We start from the raw sequence: 23,031 nt of genomic DNA, 5'->3' as shown, positions 1-23,031 counted from the left end.
ATTCGTGTCCTTTTCTAAACCCCCTTTGGGCAAAACCATATCCAAGGTCTCCTTAGCTAGCTGGATTACACAATGTATACTGCAAGTCTATAAGGACAAAGGTTTGTCCCCACCTGGTCCTGTTAAAGCTCATTCTACCTGATCTATGGCAACTTCTGCTTTTTGGTCTAGGGTTTCACTGGATTAATCTGTGCAACAGCGACCTGGGCAAGGTCACATACATTTATTTCTCATAAGTTGGATTTGATCTCTAGAGGGAGAGCATCCTTTGGCTCTGCGGTGCTCAGGAATATCCTACCATGAGGGCCTCTCAGGAGATCTTCATCGTGCATACAGCTGCAGTCATAACAGACGGGTTCTCCTGCCGTCAGGCAGGTCCTTGGTCGGACGAATTCCAAAGTCTAGGTCCGGCGTCGGTTGTCGTTGCTTCTTCCCTGACGTCAGTGCGACAGGGGTATAAAAGAACCAGCTGACGCCATTTTCTTCAGTCTTTCTTGCCGCGCGGTGCCCGAAGCAGAAGCAGTTCGCAAGTGCCGGTCGGCCAGCTCCTGAAATTATGAAAATTTTGAAACCAAAGTCTTCTTGAAAGCTAAGTACCCCGTTGGGGAAACTTTTCTTGCCTCAGACCGATGTCAGACAAAGTTAATAATTGTATTTCATGTGGGAAGCAAATACCGCATAAGGATTTCCATTCCCTCTGTATACCTTGTTTAGGCCCAGACCACGACGTCTCGGTCTGTCGCTTTTGTGCTACATTTAACAAACGCACCATTAAGCGTCGGGCGGAGTTCGCCCAGCATTATTTTGGAAAAACATTTAACTATATTATGTCGTCAGATACCCCGACTCCAATTTTGTCTAAAAAACGCAAAGATAAGGACCGACACACGAGGTCCGCAGCCTCTACCGACACCACGCCAAAGCCGACTACACGTGGTCTGGTTCTCAGCGAGGCACCTACGCAGCCCCTGACTACCAACGACACTTCATTGGCGGTGTCTCCTGTGCCCGAGGTCACAGGCTCCTCGGCCCACACCCCGACTACAGATACCGAAGCCACTCTTGGCGTTGAACCTCAAAATGTGGACAGGACTACCTCCACTCAAGGTGTCTTCAGACCTTCTTCTTCTTCTTCTTCTTTCTCCATCAAGGCTTTCACTAAGTCTAAAGCAGCCATGCACTCTAAGAGACAAGCTACACAGGGCCCATCTCCAGGCCCCATTCCTAAAAAGCAGATGCTTAAAATGGCTGAGGATTTAATTACTCTTGTCAGGGGTTCTCAACCCCCACCGGACAAAAGGCCCAGAGTGGAGGAAGAATCCCCCTCCTCTGATCAGGGCTCCGTTATTTCAGAGCACTCTGATGATCAGGAACATTCTTACTCCCCTTTTGAAGAATCTGATGCGGAGGAGTCCATTCCTTCTGTATCCCCCCCAGAGGATTACTCATTTGGGGAAACTCTGCATACTTTAAGGGAACACTTCCACTGGGAAGGCCAAGATTATTCTGATTCCAAGAAAAGGCTTAGGGAATTTCTCTTACTACCTCAGCACAGGCCTCTGGCTATACCTCCTGTCTTGGACATCCTAGATGATGTCTACTCGGAGGCCTGCCTTAACCCGGACTCTCTGCCTCCAGCCCCAGTTAAGCCTGACAGGTACTACAGGGTTCCTGACTCACACCAATTTCTATACAAAAGCCATGCTGCTGACCCAGAAACCATCTCATAGGGCCCCAAGGGAATTAAGGCCTCCACTGCTAAAAATCCATTACCTTCCGAGAGAGATTCCAGATCCTTAGAAAGGTGGGGGAAAAAGGTATATACCTTGGCTACCTTAACCATGAGGGCCTTAAACTGTCAGTTCCATATGCTAAAATACCAGCAGTTTTTGTTATCACAATTGAAAAGTAAAATGTCACAACCTGAACAACCAGACTTGAAGGAGTTGCAGGATTTGATGCATAGTGCAGAACAAGTGGGTAAGCATACCTTACAATGTGGTTTTGATGCTCTAGAGGCCTCATGTAGAGCTGCTGTTACAGGATCAGTCATACGTAGACATGCCTGGCTCAAGGAACAAACCTTGCCTGATCATGTCAAAGCTAAATTACTAGATGCCCCTCTTCAAAAGGATGTATTATTTGGTGCTAATGCTGAGGAGGTATTAAGGAAAATGGAGGAAAAGGCTAAATCAATGCAAACTGTGAAAGATTTTCTACAGGTACAACCCCCACGTTTCAGTAGAAATTGGCCTTCCAAAAATTGGTCCTTTCCAGCCATGGCCAGACCTCAAAGAGGCAGATACAGGTGCCCGAGGGGCAGAGGACAATCCCAAGGATCCTTTAGAGGCAGACAGTGGCAAGCTCCTACACAAAGAGGTGGTGAGGATAACTCACAATCATTCAGAAAGCAAGCCCAATGACTTTCCCCTTTGCATACCAAGCAAGACTCAAATGGCAGCCCCCTTAGGAGGAAAGCTGGCATTATTTTCAAAGAATTGGCATATTGTCACAAAAGACAAATGGATCCTGGACATTATAAACAGAGGCTACAGATTCCATTTTTGCACCCTTCCAAAAATGAGAGGCATGCCAAACCTGCCACACAATCAAAGGGCAGAGGCACAAAGGCAAATTACAGATCTCATAGACATGAAAGCTATTCAAGAGGTACCTACGCACGAACAAGGTCAAGGTTTTTATTCCAGGCTATTCCTGGTACCAAGAAAGGGAAAAGATTGGAGACCTATTTTGGACCTGTCCATCCTAAACACATTTCTACTCGTACCAAAATTCAAGATACTCACTCTACAGCAGCTTCTTCCCATGCTGGGCAAGGAGTCTTGGCTGGTAATATTGGACCTCAAGGAGGCATACCTGCATGCCCCAATCAGATGAAATTGCAGAAGATACCTCAGATTTCTTGCAGGTTCAACCCATTATCAATTCTCTGCATTGCCCTTTGGCTTATCTACTGCGCCCAGAGTATTCACGAAATGCCTGGCATCAGTAATTGCCTACTGCAGACTTCAAGGGATACAAATATACCCCTATTTGGACGACTGCCTGATCCAAGCGGACAGCAAGCACATTCTTCTGAAACATCTGGCTTATGTAATAATGTTGTTGAACTCTCTGGGATACACAGTCAACAAAAAGAAATCAATACTAATACCCTCTCGGAAGATAATTTTCTTGGGTGCCAACTTGGACACAAACACCCAGATGGCCTACCTCACGCCAGAGAAGCAGGGGCAACTAACTCAATACGTCAGAGCACTAGCAAATTGCACCAGGCTGACTGCAAGGAAAATCCTGCAGGCTCTGGGATTCATGGCATCTTGCATCTTAGTAATCCCATGTGCAAAGCTGCATATGAGGAAACTTCAGTGGTACCTAAAAAACCTATGGTCTCAACACAGCCACAGTTTGGAAACAATAATACCACTAATTCCATGTCTACAAAAGGAATTTCTGTGGTGGGCTCAAGCATGCCAAACAAACACAGGTCTTCCATTCAGCAAGCCTCAAGCAAATCAAGTCATCACAACAGACGCCTCGGACTATGCCTGGGGGGCGCACATGACAGATCGGTGCATTCAGGGCAAATAGTCCCAAAAAGAAAAGCACCTTCACATCAATCAAAAGGAAATGCTAGCAGTAATAAATGCTATTATAGCTTTCAAGGACCTTCTGCAACCAGGTCAACTATTGATAAGAACGGACAACACCACAGATGTCCTTTAAGGATGCATCTGCAGTCCTAACAAATGGGTTGTCCTGCCTCAGGCAGCCCTTCGGTCGGCCGGATTCCAAAGTCTGGGTCTGGCCTCGGCTGATGTCGCACTTCACCCGACATCATAGCTGCAGTTCAGCGGGTATAAAGGCATCAGCCGACACCATTTTCCTCAGTCTTTCTTGCCGCGTGGCGCCCGAAGCAGAAGCTGTTCGCAAGTGCCGGTCGGTCAGAACCAGAGATTGCTAGTACCGAAGACTTCTAAAAAGCTAAGTACCCCGTTGGGGACTCTTTCTTGCCTCAGCCGATGTCAGAAAAAGTGAATAACTGTTTAACTTGTGGGAAACAAATACCTCATAAAGATTTCCACTCTTACTGCCTACCTTGTTTAGGCCCAGACCACGACGTAGCAGCTTGTCTAGCCTGTGCTTCCTTCAACCGACGGACTCTTAGACGTCGGTCGGAGTTTGCAGAGGAGTTTTTCGGCTCCGCTTTTGCTTATAACATGCCGTCGGAGACTCCGACTTCTCAATTAGCTAAAAAGCGTAAGGAAAAGGACCGACACTCGCGGTCCATGGTTTTGGCCGAAACCGCGGTTAAGCCAACCGCGAGTGTCTCGGTTTCGCCAGAAACCGAGTCCGCGGTTCTTCCTTCGGCCAAAAGCATGCCTCCTACAACCGAGGCCTCATCCAGCATGGCTGAATCTGCTACGGAAATTCCACCTGCTCTTACAGGTTCTCAGGATTTATCAGATACTATCCCCTTAGATATATCTACTCCTGCACGTGGAGCTGCTAGGCCCCCTGCATCCATGTCAATTAAGACTTTTGCCAGGGCTAAAGCAGCTAAATCAACAAAGACCGTGCCTGCTAAAACCCCCTCTCACAGGCCTAGCTCTAGTACTCAAATGCTTAGTCTAGCAGAGGATCTCATTTCTTTGATCAGGGGATCCCAGCCTCACCCTGACAGGGCCTCTCACCCCCCTCCAGAGAAGAGGCCTAGAGCAGAGCCCCCTGAGCCAGTTTCTACTGATTACTCCTCTGATGATTCAGACAATACAAATCCCCCAGAAGGCCCTTATTCTCCATATGAGGACTCAGATGCAGAAGACTCCATCCCTTCTGCCTCTCCTCCTGAGGAATTTTCTTTGGGGAAACCTTGCATGCTATGAGAGAACAATTTCAATGGCAGGGCCAGGATTTTTCAGACTCTAGGAAAAGGCTTAGGACCTTTTTACATTTGCCACAGCATAGGCCTTTAGCCATTCCTCCAGTACTTACAGTTGTGGATGATGCATTTAATGATGCTTGTACTGCTCCTGACTCTCTTCCTCCGGCCCCTGCTAAGCCCGACAGATACTACAGGGTTCCGGACACACATTATCACTTGTATAAGGCTCCTATTGCAGATCCTGAAACTATTTCACAGGGCCCCGAAGCTGTAGCAGCTGCCTCTACCAAAAACCCCCTCCCCTCTGAAAGAGAATCTAGGGCTTTAGAGAGATGGAGTAAAAAAGTGTATACTTCTGCTACTCTTTCGGCCAGGGCCTTAAACTGTCAATTCCACATAATTCAATATCAGGAATTCCTGTTAGATCAGCTAACTAAAAAACTGTCCTCACCTGAGCCTTTAGACCGTAAGTCCCTTCAGGATCTGGTACATAACACTCAGCAGGTCAGTAATCATTCCTTAAAATGCGGCTATGATGCACTGGAGGCTTCCTTTAGATCAGCTATGACTGGTACAGTGATCAGAAGGCATGCATGGTTAAAAGAGCAATCCTTACCAGACCATGTAAAGTCCAAGCTTCTAGATGCTCCCATGGAAAAGCAGTTTGTTTGGTTCCCCTGCACAGCAAGTGTTGAAGAAGGTGGAAGAAAAAGCTAAATCTGTCCAGACAGTCAAGGATTTCTTACAGGTCCAGCCTCCGAGGTTTAGTAGGAGCTGGCCTTCCAAGAATTGGTCCTTTCCAGACACCACCCGAGCACAGAGAAGCAGAAATAGACGCCCAAGAGGCAGAGGTCAATCCAGAGGTGCCTACAGGGGACGTCAGTGGCAGCCTAACAGCCAGAGAAGTACTGCCACAGATCCAGCCACTACCACTTCCACAGGACAATCACAGTGACTTGGCTCTGAAACCGCCTACCAGGGAACAACTAGAAGCACCCTTAGGCGGAAAGTTAGCCTTATTTTCAGTAAATTGGCATTACATTACAGGAGACAAATGGATTTTGCAGACAATAGACAAAGGCTACAGGTTTCACTTCCATACTCTTCCAAGGAAGAGAGGAATGCCAAACCTACCTCCGAACCAAAAGACAAACGCTCTACAACAAATAAACCACTTACTAAGGATGAGAGCTATAGAAAAGGTACCGGCTATGGAACAAGGACAAGGATTTTATTCCAGGCTTTTCCTGGTACCAAGAAAGGAAAACCAATGGAGACCTATCCTCGACCTGTCCGCTCTGAACACATATCTTATTGTTCCAAAATTCAAGATGCTGACCCTACAGCAACTTCTTCCCATGCTGGGCAAGGAGTCTTGGCTGGTGACTCTGGATCTCAAGGAGGCATACCTGCATGTCCCCATACGACCAAATTGCAGAAGATACCTCAGATTTCTTGCAGGATCAGAGCATTATCAATTCTCAGCATTGCCTTTTGGCTTATCTACTGCGCCCAGAGTATTCACGAAATGCCTGGCATCAGTAATTGCTCATTGCAGGCTTCAGGGAATTCAAATTTATCCATACCTGGACGACTGCCTGTTACAAGCGGACAGCAAAGGCAAATTAACAAAAGATTTGAAAAAGGTTATTCAACTACTAGCCCTGGGATACACAGTCAACACAAAAAAGTCAAGGCTGATCCCATCCCAAAGGATAACTTTCTTGGGTGCAGAACTGGACACATCAAACCAGATGGCATTCCTCACAGCAGAAAAGCAGAAGCAACTACCACCTTATTTCATGGCATTAACAGCACAGAACCAGCTTACAGCAAGGAAAATCCTGCAAGCCCTAGGTTACATGGCATCATGCATAATATTGATTCCGCATGCCAGACTACATATGAGGAAGTTGCAATGGTACCTGAGGAATTTATGGTCTCAGCACAAGCACAGCCTAGAAACCAAAATTCCAATAATTCCATGCCTGAAGCAAGAATTCCAGTGGTGGGCCCAGGCCTGTCAATCGAACAAAGGACTGCCCTTCCACAGGCCTCACCCAAACCAGACTATCACCACGGACGCCTCAGACCTCGGTTGGGGGGCACACATGGTGGACAAGTGCATACAAGGCTTATGGACTCAAGGCCAGATGAACCTACACATAAATCAAAAAGAGATGCTGGCAGTAAAGCAGGCAATTCAGACATTCAGACCATTTCTCCAACAGGGTCATTTGCTGATAAGGACGGACAACACCACAGTTATGTGGTATATCAACAAACAGGGAGGCACACATTCATATCCTCTATGCCGGATGGCAATGGACCTCTGGAATGTGGCCCTGAACCTCAACATTCAGCTCCAGGCCATATTTGTGTCAGGAAAAGAAAATATTCTAGCAGACATCTTAAGCAGAACTACAACGGATGCCCACGAATGGATGCTGCATCCAGACATCTTCCAATCCATTACAAGGAAATGGGGACTACCAGAAATAGACCTGTTCGCATCCCCACACAACCACCAGTTGAAAAAATTCTGCACAAGGACATACCACCCACTTGCTTGGAAGGTGGACTCCCTATCCTTCAGTTGGGAAAACCTGACAGCATATGCATTCCCACCTCTCCCTTTGATGCACAAAGTGCTACTGAAGATCAAAGAAGATCACCCAAGGATCATCTTGATAGCTCCAGACTGGCCGAGGCAACATTGGTACCCGCTACTAAGGAGTATGTCTCGGGAACACGCATGGCCTCTACCCCTACTACCTCTGCTGCTAACACAGAACAACTTCAAGATCCTGCATCCAAACTTGAAAACACTGCAGCTAGCTGCTTGGAACATTACATAAGACAACATAACCCAGATTTATCTCAAAGGGTTAAAGACATTATCTTGGAGGCTCGCAGACCCTCAACAAGGAAAACTTATTCAGCAAAATGGAAAAGATATCTCATTTGGAGTACAACAAAAGGAGTAGATGCATCATTGGCAAACATAGCTAACATCCTGGAATATTTAGCAGAGCTTTTCCACAATGGCCTGTCTTACTCCTCCATTAAGATTCATGCATCAGCAATTTCAGCACAATACAACATGGATCCTCCAGTCTTTTCTCAATCTCTACTCAGGCAGTTTGAGAGGAATTAAAAATGTAAAGCCACCGAGGAAACCACCATTGCCTACATGGGACTTGAACTTTGTGTTAGAAAAGTTGACACTTCCCCCTTTTGAACCAGCAGCAACAGCAGAATTACAGTACTTATCTTGGAAAACTGCATTCCTGCTTGCAATCACTTCAGCTAGAAGGGTTTCTGAATTACAGGCATTAATGGCAGTACAACCCTTCCTTATCTTCCATCAGGATAGAGTGTCCATGAGAACTAATCCTACCTTTATGCCAAAAGTGGTCTCCAGGGTATCTTTAAACCAAGCAATACACCTACCAACATTCTTCCCCAACCCGCAGAACAGGGGAAAGATTACTGCATACCTTGGATGTGCACAGACAATTGCGCTACTACTTGGACAGAACCAAGAACAATAGAAAAACTGACCAGCTTCTGGTAGCATATGCAACAGGAATGGAAGGAAAAGCAATTTCCAAACAAACAATCTCAAAATGGATAGGAAATTGCATTAGATTTTGTTACTCTTTTCATGGAAAGGCAACTCCAAAAACATCAGACCTCACTCCACAAGGGCTACAGCCACTACTACAGCTTTCTTACGAGGAGTGGCTACCAAAGACATTTTAGAGGCTGCTACTTGGAGCTCCGTGCATACATTTGCCAAGCATTATAATCTACCTTTATACTCCAGATCCCGAGCAGGTTTTGCCACTGCTGTTTTGCAAGGGATCTTAACTACACCATAAACTCTTAGTGCCTCCTTAGTGCCTCCTCCCTCAGTTTGGCTATGGTATTCTACCCATTTGTTAGGACTGCAGATGCATCCTTGAAGGACATAGTACAGTTTTGTACCTACCATAAATGTAGATGTCCGAGAGGTATGCATCTGCAGTCAGGATTACCCACCCTCCTTCCCCTCTGTGGTACTCTTAGGGTATTTGCCCATCTTGTAGCTAGCTGGGGGAATCTATTATGGTGTATTTGTTTGTATATATGTATATACATGTTTATTTCTATTTGCTCTCTATTGTTTGGAAACATTTGCATTTATCCAAATTTAGCCTTCCTAGAGGTTACCTGGCATCTGGGGCAAGAAACACTGAGGAAAATGGCGTCGGCTGATGCCTTTATACCCGCTGAATTGCAGCTGTGACGTTGGGTGAAGTGCGACATCAGCCGAGGCCAGACCCAGACTTTGGAATCCGGCCGACCGAAGGGCTGCCTGAGGCAGGACAACCCATTTGTTAGGACTGCAGATGCATACCTCTCGGACATCTACATTTATGGTAGGTACAAAACTGTACTTTATGTGGTACATAAACAAACAGAGAGGAACACATTCATACCCCCTATGCAGACTGGCCATGTCACTTTAGAACATGGCCATGGACTTACAAATCGAACTACAAGCACAGTACTTGCCAGGCAAGGAAAACACGCTGGCAAACAACCTAAGCAGAAATATGACAGATCCACACGAATGGAAGTTGCATCCAAAAGTTTTTACAGAAATAATCCAAGCATGGGGAAGGACAGACATAGATCTCTTTGCCTCCCACAAAAATCACCAATTGACAAAATTCTGCTCAAGGATTTTCCATCCAAAGGCCTGGAGAGTGGACGCTCTCTCTTTCACTTGGACATCAATGACAGATGTTATGTGATCCTATCTCGCCTACATTCTGTACTAATGGGTTCGGAGCCGATCCTCGGCTCCGACTCGGCACGCTATACTATAGAGCGAAGTCTCTAATTGGCTGAGCTATTCTATATCCCAGGATGCACCACCACCAATTCCCCAGATCTCGTTTGCCGCTTACAAGCAAAGATGTGGTCTCGAGCTTGGCTGAGCTAAGTGCTTTCTTTCTAAGAATTTTCTGTCAGGAATTTTCTTAAATTTAACCAAAAGCTGTTTTAACGGCTATCGCTGTGTATGATTGAGTTTTTCTGATTATTTTTGTGGTAAAAAAATTGTTTTTCAGGGTAAGGTTTCCGTTTAAGTTACAAGGGCCTTCCCCTCGTGCGTGAGTGAGCCTTTTTTGTGAGTTTCGTGAGGTGGTCAAGTACCCGTTTGAGTTAGAGGGTTCTTGGCCCTCCTGTTGTGTAATTTTTTTGTTGCTGACTACTCTTTTACTGTAAAGTGAAATTGTTCTGGGTTAGATACATTTTTTTCCTGTGTTTTTCTAACCGTTTAGCATTATGTCTAAAGAGCACAGACCCTCAGGGTTTAAAAAATGCACAAGATGCAGCTACAAGATGTCCATAACGGATAATCACTCCCTATGCGTGTACTGTTTAGGACCCAAACACCTTCAGGAGTCTTGTAGCGTGTATCACGCTTTTTCCTCTCGAGTCCTCCAAGAGAGGAAAAATAAATTGATACTAAAAGGACTTATTAAACCTACTTTTGAAGAGGCCTTATCCTCCTCTTCCTCTTCTTCTCCCTCAAAGAAAAAGAAATCGTCGGCTCCGACCAGTCCGTCGGAACCGACCACCAAGAAATCTCGGCAGGCTTCTCCATCAGCTCCACAGACTTCGGAGCCAAGGGCGGAACGGTCTGCCTCGATGCCTCCAGCCTCGACTCCTCTGGCTTCGGGGCCGATGGCTGGAGCGTCGAGAGGCGGGTCACCTTCATCGGCTCCACTGATTTCGGAGCCGATGAGAGTTGCCCGCTCAGACTCTTCCCCTTCGGCGCCGAAGACCTCTTCGGCACTGAGGGAAATTACAATGGAGTCTCCTTCGGCACCGATTTTGATTGAGACAATTCGGAGTCGGTCCCCCAGTCCAGAGCCGGTGGAGAAGTCTACTCGGACCCGTTCGATCTCCTCCCGGTCTTCCAAGATGTCGGATTCAGACATTGACAGGGTGCTCCAAAGGCTGTTTCAGTCTCCAGTCTTCCAAAAGTTGGTTTCGGCTCCAGCCCAGTCGGCTTCGGAGCCGATGGTCCACCCTTTAGCCTTGGTTCCTCCTCCAACAGCCTCGGCACCGTTGGAGTCGGTGCTGGTGGAGCCGATGGAGGTGTCCGGGTCGGCTCCGACCCTTACTCCTACTCCGGCCTTCGGGTCGGAGTTCGGTACACGGACCTCTTCGGTCGGCCCCAGGGGTGACTCTTCGGGACCGATGTTTTCGGTTCCGAGCCTCTCTCTCGGTGCATCGGCTGCGGGAGTGCCGTCTGCTGTTATGGCTTTGGGGGTCGGACCTTCCCAGGATTATGGGGGTCCGGTCTTTAGAGCCATGAGGAGTGCTTTGGCCAAATCTTCTTTGGCTACCTCCACCGTCTCCCCGGCACCTTCCCTAGGCACGGAGACTGGGTCCTTTGTAGTCCCCCTGTCTCAAGACAGCGGAGCCTTGGGGCCTGAGGTCACCCCCATTGGGAGAGTCCCCCTCTTCCTGGAGGTCCCTCTGAAGAGTCTTCGGAGGAACCCCCAAGAAAAAAACAGTGCAAGAGGAAGCACGTCGACTCCCCTGATGAGTCTATCACCTCCGACACCGATCTTGATGATGCGGAAGGGTCCCCCAAGTCGTCCTCGGATGATGTCTCCTTTGCGGACATCCTGGAAGTCCTCAAACAACGAGGCGGCTGGCAGACCAAACCCCCTTCCTCTGACGAGTCGGTGTTCCTCAAGGCCTTCGGGGCTCAGCCCTCCGCCTCCTGGGTGTCTCCGCCCTTCGATGAGCTCCTGGATTTGATCTCTCGAAGGGCGTGGGAACATCCAGATTCTGTGGAACCGGTGCCTGCTCGCCCTAACAAATTTTTGTCAGCGCCCCCGGAAAAGGAATTTCTCACCAAGGGTGTGGCTGTAGATGCTATGGTGGTGGCATCTGCTACCCAGCAAAATGTGGCAGAGGCTTCGACGTCCGTCCATCCTCCTAATAAGGAGTCTAGGAGCATGGACCGGTACGGGAAGCGCACCCTTACTTCAGCCGCCTTTACATTAAGGTATCTGAATTACCTCACGCACTTCACTAGACTTCAGAGGGACCTGTTCAAGGAACTCTCAGATACCCTCTCTGGTAACCTACCTGAGCAGTTGGCCCAGACGGTTAGCTCTCAGTTGGCTACCCTATCGTCGATATCGAACTCGTCCATGAGGCTCATTTCGTATGCAGCCGAGGGGGCGAGTAGAGCGGCGGGTACGGGTGTTGCTCTATGGAGACAAGCCTGGCTCTGCCTGTGTCATTTTGCGGAGGCCTTCAAGTCTTCCTTTGCCGACGCTCCCTTTGATGGGTCCTCTTTGTTTGGACCCAAGGTAAAGGACACCTTGACCCGCTGTGAACAAGAGGGTAAGACTTTGACTGCCGTAGGGGCACGGTTTTCCTCTCCCTTTTGGCCTTATCCCAAGGCTAAAAGAGGAGGGAAAATGTGGTTCCGTAAATCTCAGAAGAATTACCCCTCACAGCAGGATGATCCCCCTTCTAGAGGTAGAGGAGGCCCATTTTGGATCTCAGCAACCTGAATCGATCAGTCAAGAAGTCCAAGTTCCGAATGGTCACCTTACAATCCATTCTCCCGCTACTGGAGAAAGGTGTTTGGATGTGCTCCATAGATCTCAAGGACGCCTATTATCACATTCTGGTAGATCAGGCGTCCAGGAGACATCTGCGCTTCAGCCTGGGAGACAGTCATTTCCAGTTCTGCGCACTGCCCTTTGGTCTCACCACAGCCCCCAGGGTGTTCACCAAATGTTTGGCGGTGGTGACTGCTCACCTGAGGAGTCTAGGATTCCAGGTGTTTCCGTATCTAGACGACTGGCTCCTAACTGCCACCTCCAGGCATCTACTATTACAGAACCTAGCAGCCACTATATCTCTAGGAACCTCCCTAGGAATCACCCTCAATTGGGCAAAGTCTGTGTTGCTGCCATCTCAGCATATACGGTTTATTGGGGTAGAGATAGACTCAAGGCAAATGCGGGTCTATCTTCCTACAGAGAGAATAGAAACATTACAATCTCAAGTCCGAGCATTGCTCCTCAAATGCCGAGCCCCAGCAAGGATGGTCCTACAACTGTTGGGTTCCATGTCGGCTACCGTTCTCCTGGTCCCCTTAGCAAGATTACACATGAGGATTCTCCAGTGGCTCCTGTCGGTCCAGTGGTCGTATCAGGAACTTCCTCTCAGTCACCAAATTATAATCACGGAGACATGCAAACAGGACCTCCGTTGGTGGCTTACCTCCTCCAACCTGGATCAGGGGCGACCCTTCGTTCCTCCTCCTCCAGTGGCCACTTTGACTACGAATGCCTCCCAGACGGGGTGGGGGGGGACATTACCTGGGCAGGTCAGTTCAAGGCAAGTGGCACCCCGACGAGAGTTCCCTACACATCAACATACTGGAAATGAGGGCAGTGCTTCTATCGCTTCAAGCACTACACAGCTACCTCCCCCAAGGTATGATTGCCATTCAGTCCGACAACATGTCAGTAGTCTGGTATCTGAACAAGCAGGGAGGGACCAGGTCCTACCCTCTTTGCAGAGAGGCCATGAAAGTATGGAATTGGGCTGTTGCAACCAACCGTTTCTTGGTAGCAACACACATTCCGGGAGATCCAATGTGATAGCCGACAGACTGAGCAGAACCATTCTCTCCCAAGACGAAAGTGGTCTCTGAACGACAGAGTAGCATCTCAGATCTTCAGAAGATGGGGAACTCCTTGTTGCGACCTCTTTGCAACTCCCCTCAACACGAAATGTCTACAGTTCTTTTCTCTTACCCCGGTTCCGGGGGGGTTTCCCAAGGATGCCCTAGTCCAAGCTTGGCCCACCGGCTTACTGTACGCCTTTCCACCGGTTCCCCTTCTCCCCAGGGTGATCCAGAAGGCGATTCACTTGTAGTGCAAGATGATTTTAGTTGCCCCATACTGGCCTCGTCAAGTCTGGCTGCCATTTCTTTGGAAATACGCACTGGACGGTCCATGGTTCCTGGACCAGGTTCCAGATCTCTTGATCCACCAGTCGGGACAGCTTCACCAGTCCCTTCACTCACTGAAGTTAACAGCTTGGCTCCTCCACTTCCGACTATAGTCAGGAACCAGGTTTTGGACTCAGAAGTTATACATATCTTGTCCTCGGCCCACAAGAATTTGACTAAGAAGATGTATAATAGTAAATGGAAGAGATTCGCCATTTGGGCCCAACTCCGGGGATTAGATCCCATTACTGCCCCGGTATGGACGTTTTGAAATTCTTAGCTTCCCTATTCAATCAAGGTTCTTCGGTCTCTACCATTAAGGTTCAGTTAGCAGCTATTTCTAATTTTCATGAAAGTATAGACCCAACTTTGATGAGCAATAAGTTGTGTAAAGCCTTCATGAAAGGTGCTGGGCTGCTACGTCCTCCAGTTTCTCATCCTGCTCCACCATGGGATCTCAATTTCGTATTAGGTGCCTTGACCTCTTCCCACTTCGAACCGGCAGCAACTTCTGACTTGAAATTTCTTTCCTGGAAGACTGCTTTTTTGGTGGCAATTACATCAGCCAGAAGAGTTTCGGAACTGCAAGCCCTATGTGTCAAACCGCCGTACCTGGTTTTTCACAAGGATAGAGTATCCCTTAGGCCTAATCCATCTTTTGTTCCCAAAGTTTGTTCTAGTTTCTATCTTCAGCAGTCTTTGGAACTTCCAGTTTTCTTCCCCAATTACTCAGACAGAGCAGAATATATCTTCCATTCATTGGATGTCCACAGACAATTGCGTTTCTACTTAGATAGGACGCACCAAACACGGAAAACAGATCAGTTGTTTGTGTCCTTTTCAGACAATAAATTGGGCAAAGCCGTCACGAAGATCACTATTGCCAAGTGGATCAGAGACTGTATCAGTCATATTTATTTTCTTTCTAATAGAGAGCTTACAACCACTGTGAAAGCTCATTCTACAAGGGCTATGGCTACTTCAGCATTTCATTCTAAGCTTGCCATTAGTGACATTTGTGCTGCGGCTACCTGGTCCTCTCCTCACACCTTTATTTCTCATTACAAATTGGATGTGGCATCTCGGGGGCGAGCTTCCTTCGGTTCCACAGTTCTCAGGAGTGTTTTCCAGTGAGCCACCCAAGAATCAGGTGCTAGGGACGCTGTCCCATCAGTACAGAATGTAGGCGAGATAGGATCACATAACATCTTTTAGTTATGTACTTGCCATAACTTTAGATGTTTGGGATCCATCGCGCTTACATTCCTAATACCCACCCTCCTTCCCCCTGCCTTGGAGATCAGAAGAGACCGGACGGTTCGAGTTCGACCGTTTCATCTTGAAACATCTGGCAATGTTATATCAGCAGTGCATGTGTGGGTGCATGTGTGCGGACAAACAAGATCTGGGGAATTGGTGGTGGTGCATCCTGGGATATAGAATAGCTCAGCCAATTAGAGACTTCGCTCTATAGTATAGTGCGAGTCAGAGCCGAGGATCGGCTCCGAACCCATCAGTACAGAATGTAGGCGAGATGGATCCCAAACATCTAAAGTTATGGTAAGTACATAACTAAAAGTTTATGCCTTCCCACCTCTTCCTCTGTTGCCCAAAGTTCTATTGAAAACCAGAGCAGACAGACCAAAGATGTTTCTCATTGCTCCAGACTGGCCAAGACAACACTGGTACCCACTCCTGAGGAGCCTGACGCATTCCCCACCATGGACCCTGCCTCTAATGCCTCTTCTCTTGACTCAGCACAGTTTCGAAACTCTTCACAGCCAGCTAAAAACACTCAATTTAGCCGCATGGAAGATTCCTTAGCATCACAACAGACCCTACTCTCCAAGGAGGTGCAGGATGTCATTTTGGAGGCCAGAAGGCCATCAAATAGAAAAGCTTACTCCGCAAAATGGAAACGGTTTTGTGTCTGGAATGAGAAAAAGGGCCAGGATCCTGGAAAACTGAACTTACCTCAAATACTACAGTATCTAGCTGAGCTGCTAAGCAGCGGACTTTCATTCTCCTCCATCAAAATTCATGCCTCGGCCATTTCTGCAGAATACAACACTGATCCACCCTTATTCTCTCATCCTCTCTTAAGACAGTTCCTCAGAGGGGCTAAGAATCTCAGACCCCCAAGGAAACAACCAATACCTGCTTGGGATCTCAATTTCATTCTGGAAAAACTGACCTTGCCTCCCTTTGAGCCAGCTGCCTCATCAGATTTGCAATATTTGTCCTGGAAAACAGCTTTCCTTCTGGCTATTACCTCAGCTCGTAGAGTTTCAGAACTACAAGCTCTCATAGCTGTGCAACCTTTTATCATCTTCCATCAGTACAGAGTTTCCTTATGAACCAACCCATCCTTTATGCCTAAAGTGGTATCCAGGGTAGCTTTGAACCAGGCCATACACTTACCTACCTTCTATCCTAATCCTCAAAACAAAGGGGGGAGATTACTACACTCCTTGGATATCCACAGACAACTACATTATTATCTGGACAGAATAAAGCCTTTCAGAAAATCAGAACAGCTCTTTGTGTCCTATGCTGTAGGAGCTCAAGGAAAGCCAATTTCGAAACAGACAATCTCAAAATGGATAACCCACTGCATACGCTTTTGCTATTCTTTTCATGGCAAAACTCTACCTACAGGCATCAGATCTCACTCCACAAGGGCCACAGCTACCTCTGCAGCCTTCTTCAGAGGAGTTCCTACCAAAGATATTTTGGAAGCAGCCACTTGGAGTTCTGTACATACCTTCTCCAAGCACTACCACCTACCATTATACTCCAAAACTAGAGCAGGCTTTGCCACTGCAGTCTTGCAGGGCATCCTGGCTCCTCCGAGTTCCACCTAGTGCCTACCACCCGTTTCTTAGCTTTGGGATTCTACCCATCTGTTATGACTGCAGCTGTATGCACGATGAACATAGTACAGTTTTGTACCTACCATAAATGTAGATGTTCGAGTGCTAATACAGCTGCAGTCCAGGTTTCCCTCCCTCCTTCCCCTCTTGGGACAGGCCTATAGGCTAACACATCCTCATACAACCTGATTGGGGTATTAATTTATGGTGTATTTGCTTGCAACTACTGTATTTTGATTATTCTGCATTGCATTATTACATATATTTATGTATTGCCTTCCTTCTGGGGGCACCTGACATCTGGGGCAAGAAAAACCGAAGAAAATGGCGTCATCTGGTTCTTTTATACCCCTGTCGCACTGACGTCAGGGAAGAAGCGACGACAACCGACGCCGGACCTAGACTTTGGAATTCGGCCAACCGAGGACCCGGCTGACGGCAGGAGAACCCGTCTGTTATGACTGCAGCTGTATTAGCATTCGAACATCTACATTTATGGTAGGTACAAAACTGTACTTTTTGGTAGCTGGGGACTCTGTCCCACAGGTTGCAGATAAATGAAGTTAACTACTTCAGATAAAGAAGTTATGTACTCACCATAACGTCCCATCTGAGTAGCTATACTTCATTTTCTGCAACTGTCCCGCCCTTCTTCCCCCAAACCTGTTCTAGGTTAGTGCTGTTATTGAGTTGCTGATAGTTTGGATAGTGGCAAACTCGATCTGAGGGAAGGTAGGAGATGTGAGGGATTATTGGTAAGGGGAGGAGCTTGGAGCAGATGCTTGGAAAAATGTTGCTGGCTCGGATCTGATATGGATCCGAATACCCACAGGTTGCAGAAAATTAAGTATAGCTACTCAGATGGAATGTTATGGTGAGTACATAACTTCTTTTTCAGTGTGCTGTTTTCGCTCATTTGGAGGTTCAAGGAAAGAACCTTCAATGAATAAACATAGACCCATTTCTTATAACTACTTTTACCAAAATAATGTTAAATTAAAGTTACAACAGAATTTCACAGGTGTGTGGTTTGGTGTAGCAAACATTACATGATGCAAGTAGTTAGCTGACTGAGTAAGACAGGAGTAGGAAGTAATAAAAATTTGAACTAGCTTTACCTGATGGATGGTCAGATATACGTTAATTTTAGGCACTTGTCACCCCCCCCCCCCCGACTTCGATGGCTAGGATGACAGAGGCAAAAAAATGTACATTTTTTATTGTTGGCCAGCGGCAAGGAAGATATTCTCACTTTGTCCAAGATAAAATGTAATTTGTGTACATTCGTTGGGGTTTATTTTGCATTTAAGATTAAAGGGGTCTGCTTTGGGTCTATTCTGTTTGAATGGTGCAGCAGTAGCCATAATACAAGAGTTAGTCAAGATCTTGAGGCTTGCTAGCGTTTGTGCTGGATGATGTAAATGTCTTTAGGTCTTTTAACAAATTCACATTAAAATGTGCGTGATGATTTGCACTGTACATTTTTTGCCACACTGTCAGCAAAACAAAATCTGAGCAAAATCCATTTCACTGTATTTTTGGAAACTGTTACTGACTTTGTAAAACTATTTAAAGGTATTGATCATGACAAAGATGTATGGAATAATGACAGGTGTTACTCCAATGTCTCCCTTGAAAAAATATGGCATACAAGGTAGAACTCAGTCAGCCCATACATGGAATTGCTAAATGCTTTCTGAAACATTAAGGAAATTATTTGCAGAAAATGTGTTATTACAACAGTTTCCATTCAGATTACATTGTCAGTAGTAGAGGTTTTTGTCATCAAGATTTATGTGAATTCTAGTGCTAGCCATTTGTTTTGGCAAGATTTTCATATGTTCCTGAACTAGTTTATACAACGGTTTGTCCAACACAGTTTGCTAAACAAATAATTTAATGCTGAACATTTGTCAGAAGGTTTAAAAAAACTACATATATTGAGGAGTTTAACTGTCAACACTAGTTAGTTTTCATTAGATGCAACCTTGAGAGGACTAGTTGAACCATCAAGAGTCACCACAGTTGTCTGCTACATTATTGGCATTTTGCCTGTAATGAGCATACATTTTGAGTCCTGAAATACTGCGCATAGTTTACTTTGCTTTGTTGGGCCTTTTCTCTGAATGATTTAAGTAAAGTGAAGTTCTCTAATAATGACAAGGCATTTGTAATTGTGCTATCTTTATTCTGTCCCACAGATTGCAGCAATGCAGGCTGGGTTAGTCAAGGTGGTTCCACAAGCCATCCTGGATCTGCTCACTTGGCAGGAACTGGAGAAGAAAGTTTGTGGGGATCCTGAAATCACAGTTGAGGCATTAAAACGATTAAGTAAGTGGCACTGGTATTAAGTTGTCTTTACTTTGCTTTTAGGTGGGCCTAGAAAGTGTTAGTGACAATGAAAATGCTGTGATATATAGCAGTTACTTAGATATAGAAATGTATGCTGAAGACCGATATGGTGCTAAGTTTTGTTTAAAGGTTGAGCCAATAGGGTAAAAATGGAACAAAAGATATGATGGTGCCACTTTATTAAATAAGTGTTCTATCCCTGAGAAAGTACACCCAAACATAATTGAAATAAGAAAAAAATATTTTTGTAAAATAAAATGCAGGGATTAGTACTACGAAGGGTCATTTATCTTGATGCATAGTTAAACATAACAGATTAGCAGTGCTTAAGGTGTACAGCAAAGATTTTTGAAGTGGTGTTGAGAGTTAATGTGAAAGCCATAAAAAGTATTCAAGAGATAAAATATAAACAGTGATCAGCAGAAATAAAAGCATTCCAGTCCACTAATGTAAAGGCTTTGCTGCCAGATAAACTTGCTGCAGATGTGATTTGAACAGTGTCCCCTGCAGAGCCACACGTTGGGGTTGGCATGCATCTGGCCAGTGGTTTACTCTTTTCTAGAATAATGGAAGATGTTGATAATTTTTAGTACTACTATATCAACTGGCGAAGGTCCGATGGTTGTATGACTGAATCTTGCCATAGGCTGTTGTGTATGAGAGAGTGCATTTGAATGCCTGTTTCCGTGTATAGCTTGCACAGGGAAGGCTAGGAGTTGGGGGAGGGGGCAAAAAAGGGCACACTATAGTTCTGAGCTTCAGTGGTACCCTTTTCCTACCATGGTGTCAATAGTCTGCAATGCTGATAACCCAACTCTACTACAGCAGATCTCCCAAACTGCATTTTCCACAGTAGAGACTTGGCTTCACAGTAATCACCTGTCCCTAAACCCCAGTAAAACCAACTCATGATTTTCACTCCCAAGAAAAATACACCCCTTGACAAATCCCCTTTTCACTGTACTGTCTCTTGACTCCACTAAAATTGAATTAGTCACCCATACAAAACTGTTAGGGTAATAATTGACGAAAACCTCAGATTCGATCTCCACGTACGTAACAGTATTACTAAGACTCACAAAAAACTTGGACTACTCTACAGACACAATATGTTCCTCTCCCTCCCCCAAAACAAGTACTTGCCTCATCCTACCTACTTCCTTCCCTAGTTTACGGTGCTTCATTGCTAACTAACCTCCATTCCTCCCTGAAAACCAAACTAGAAACATGCTACAGCAAGATAGCTAAGTTCACAACAAACAGTCTCCATTCTACCCACCACTGCACTGCCCTAAGCAAATTACATTGGCTCGAATTCCCCACTACTTAATCTATCTTCCACTAACTACCACACACAAACTAATTAAGTAATAAACCACAAGGTTGCCCTTCATCCATTATAACCCAAATCAACCCCTAAGATCTGAAAACCAACATCTTCTTCAAATTTACAAACCCAAATTACCAGTCGGTCAGCTATTATATTCTTGGATCATTGCTAAAACATGGGAACAGCCTACCCTTGTGCATTCAAATACTTCAAAGTTTTGCCACCTTTAAAACCCTCCCACCACACATATCTTCTCTCCAAAAGGGTCTGTAACTGCTCTGTACCACAAGCAGCTATCACCTAACTTCACAAGCCTTCCTATTTACTCTTACTATCCCCTTCATACTTTTCTTCTATGCTTACCTTTTCACACTAAAGAGAGCCCTGAAATTGGATAACCTAAACTATTATCTATATGTGCCTTGATTTGTTACTAGACAGCTTTAACCAATACCTGTGCCTCAATTTGTATTTTTTTTTTACTGTTGTTTAATGATGCTTTCATTGTGTTTTGTACATTGCACCTTGATTTTGTTTTTATTCTACTTGTGTTTATAATGCATTTTCTATATTTTTGTACAATGCATTTTGCTTCACTAACTGTCCTATGCTATGTATATTCATCTGTATTGTGTTTGTGAAGCTTTTCTCCCAGGGCCTCCACTGAAAATGGGCTCTTCTTGGCCCAGTGGACTTTCCCAGTAAACAAATGCCAGTCAATGAATAAATAAATAAATAAATAATGGTGTAACAGAAGGAACTGCTTTCCCCAGATGTAGGTGTCATTGGGGATGATATGTCTATTGTGGTAGTAGGAATTATTGAAGGGGAGATGTGCGGGTGTTCAGAAATGGGGTAGTTCAAGGGTCGAAAATGAATATTAAAAAACAGACAAAAGAATTCTCATGGGAGATCAGTTACACTAATACTGTGCATCAGTATTGTTTTAGTGTGGCATGCTAAAAGTACAGACCACTAATAAGAAGCGACTGGCAGCCTGATAGTTACAAAGTGACACTCCAAAAGAGGCCTGAAACTTCTGATGTGGAATGCAGTGGAACTGGCATAGATAGCATTCACTAACGTAAGGATGTAGTAGTAGTATAGTAAAAAGAAAAGCAAGAACAGAGTTTGATAAGGATGCCTGTCTGGTCTTAATATGTTTCCTTGTATATCTGGTGTGTGAATACTACTTCCTAGGGATAATAAAGAAAAAAGTGTTTTTTTTCATAGCTGTCTGAATTCGGACTTTAGTGTGTTTCTTTGTAACTGTCTGGGATTTTTGTTTGTTTTTTGTGCTACTAACTAATGGGAAGGAGCTTTATTTTATATTTTATTTTATTTTACATTTGTTAACAGGGAAATTCCAACTGGACCAGGTCCATTTACAGTGGAGGCCTGGGGAGAAAAGCTCTGAAACATTGTTACAAAAAAAAAACAAAAAAAAAGACAAGAGAAGCAAATATATACAGTGTTTATACAAAGGTCATTTAAATAATACAACATGGAGTTAGACATTTTGCCAGACAAACACTGAAAATATATAAAATAAATTGGAAAAAGTCATTTTCCAGGAGAAACCGTCAGGAATTCCATTTAATGTGCAGGTGTATAATGATTGCGACAAAAAGAGGAGCAATTGCCCGCCATGAGAAGTAGCAACTAATAGCCAGAGTTCTTGACTGGGTTTAATACTGTAGAGGGTTAAAGTGAGTAGCTTGGAAGTTGGAAAAAGAAGGTGGGAGATGGGAGAGTAAAGGTTAAGTGATACAAGGACATAACCAGGTGTTTAGTAGATGTGATTTGAAGGAGTTTTTGAATTGTGGGGTGGTAGAGGCAGTGGTCAGAGAATGGGAGAGGGAATTCCAGTTTTTAGCAACGGTGTGGGAAAAGAGTGCTTTGCCTGCAGTATTGTTTGCCCTGGAGATGCAGAGGAGAGATTTGTCATTAGATTGGAGATGCCGACTCCCAGTGTAATGGGTAAGAAGATTGGATATAGATGTTTTTTTTCCTGGGTACTTAAGGATGTTATATGCAGTAACTAGCTGGTGGTAGTTAAGTAGTTGTAGTAACTCTAGCCATTTTAGTGCAACACAGTGATGTGTTCTGTAACTGGTGTTTGTAGCAAACTTGGCTATCTTATTGTAACAGGATTCTAGCTTGTTTGTCAGTTTTTCTAATCTGGGTGAAAATAGGTGCTGCTTACAGTAGTGTGGACAGAAGGAGCTTGAAACTGAATGTGACCTTTTGCTGTTTTCACAGAATATTTGAATATGGTAACACCAAATGCTTTTTGTGTCTTACTTCATGCTGCTGTAAAGTGTTACTCCCACCTGTGAATTAAAGGGAGCACCGGAATTATTGAACTGTCTGTATATTTATAATACAATCTGAAATTGTAATTGTAGTTAAATGGCTCACTTGGAGGTATAGTTTGCAAGTCTGGCATATTTTCTTTTACCACTCTCAGGTGGAGCTTTAATAGTTGTCTGTTTTTAACAGCTTAAGATACAATATATAA

At 45.2% G+C, this 23,031-nt stretch overlaps 1 protein-coding gene across 1 annotated transcript in view; it reads left to right on the top strand.

Annotated features, from left to right (window-relative positions):
* Window positions 1–23,031, top strand: part of HECTD3 (HECT domain E3 ubiquitin protein ligase 3) — a 1,089,315-nt gene that overhangs the window by 854,715 nt on the left and 211,569 nt on the right. The window contains exon 18 of the mRNA XM_044085764.1: window positions 19,030–19,159. Coding sequence (XP_043941699.1) covers window positions 19,030–19,159 — 130 coding nt within the window. The remainder of the gene's footprint in view (window positions 1–19,029; window positions 19,160–23,031) is intronic.

The sequence above is a fragment of the Protopterus annectens genome, chromosome 10.part0, assembly GCF_019279795.1.
Source record: "Protopterus annectens isolate FY-2018-M chromosome 10.part0, PAN1.0, whole genome shotgun sequence".
Classification (NCBI taxonomy): Eukaryota; Metazoa; Chordata; order Ceratodontiformes; family Protopteridae; genus Protopterus; species Protopterus annectens.
This window is presented reverse-complemented; position numbering and strand designations above follow the sequence as displayed.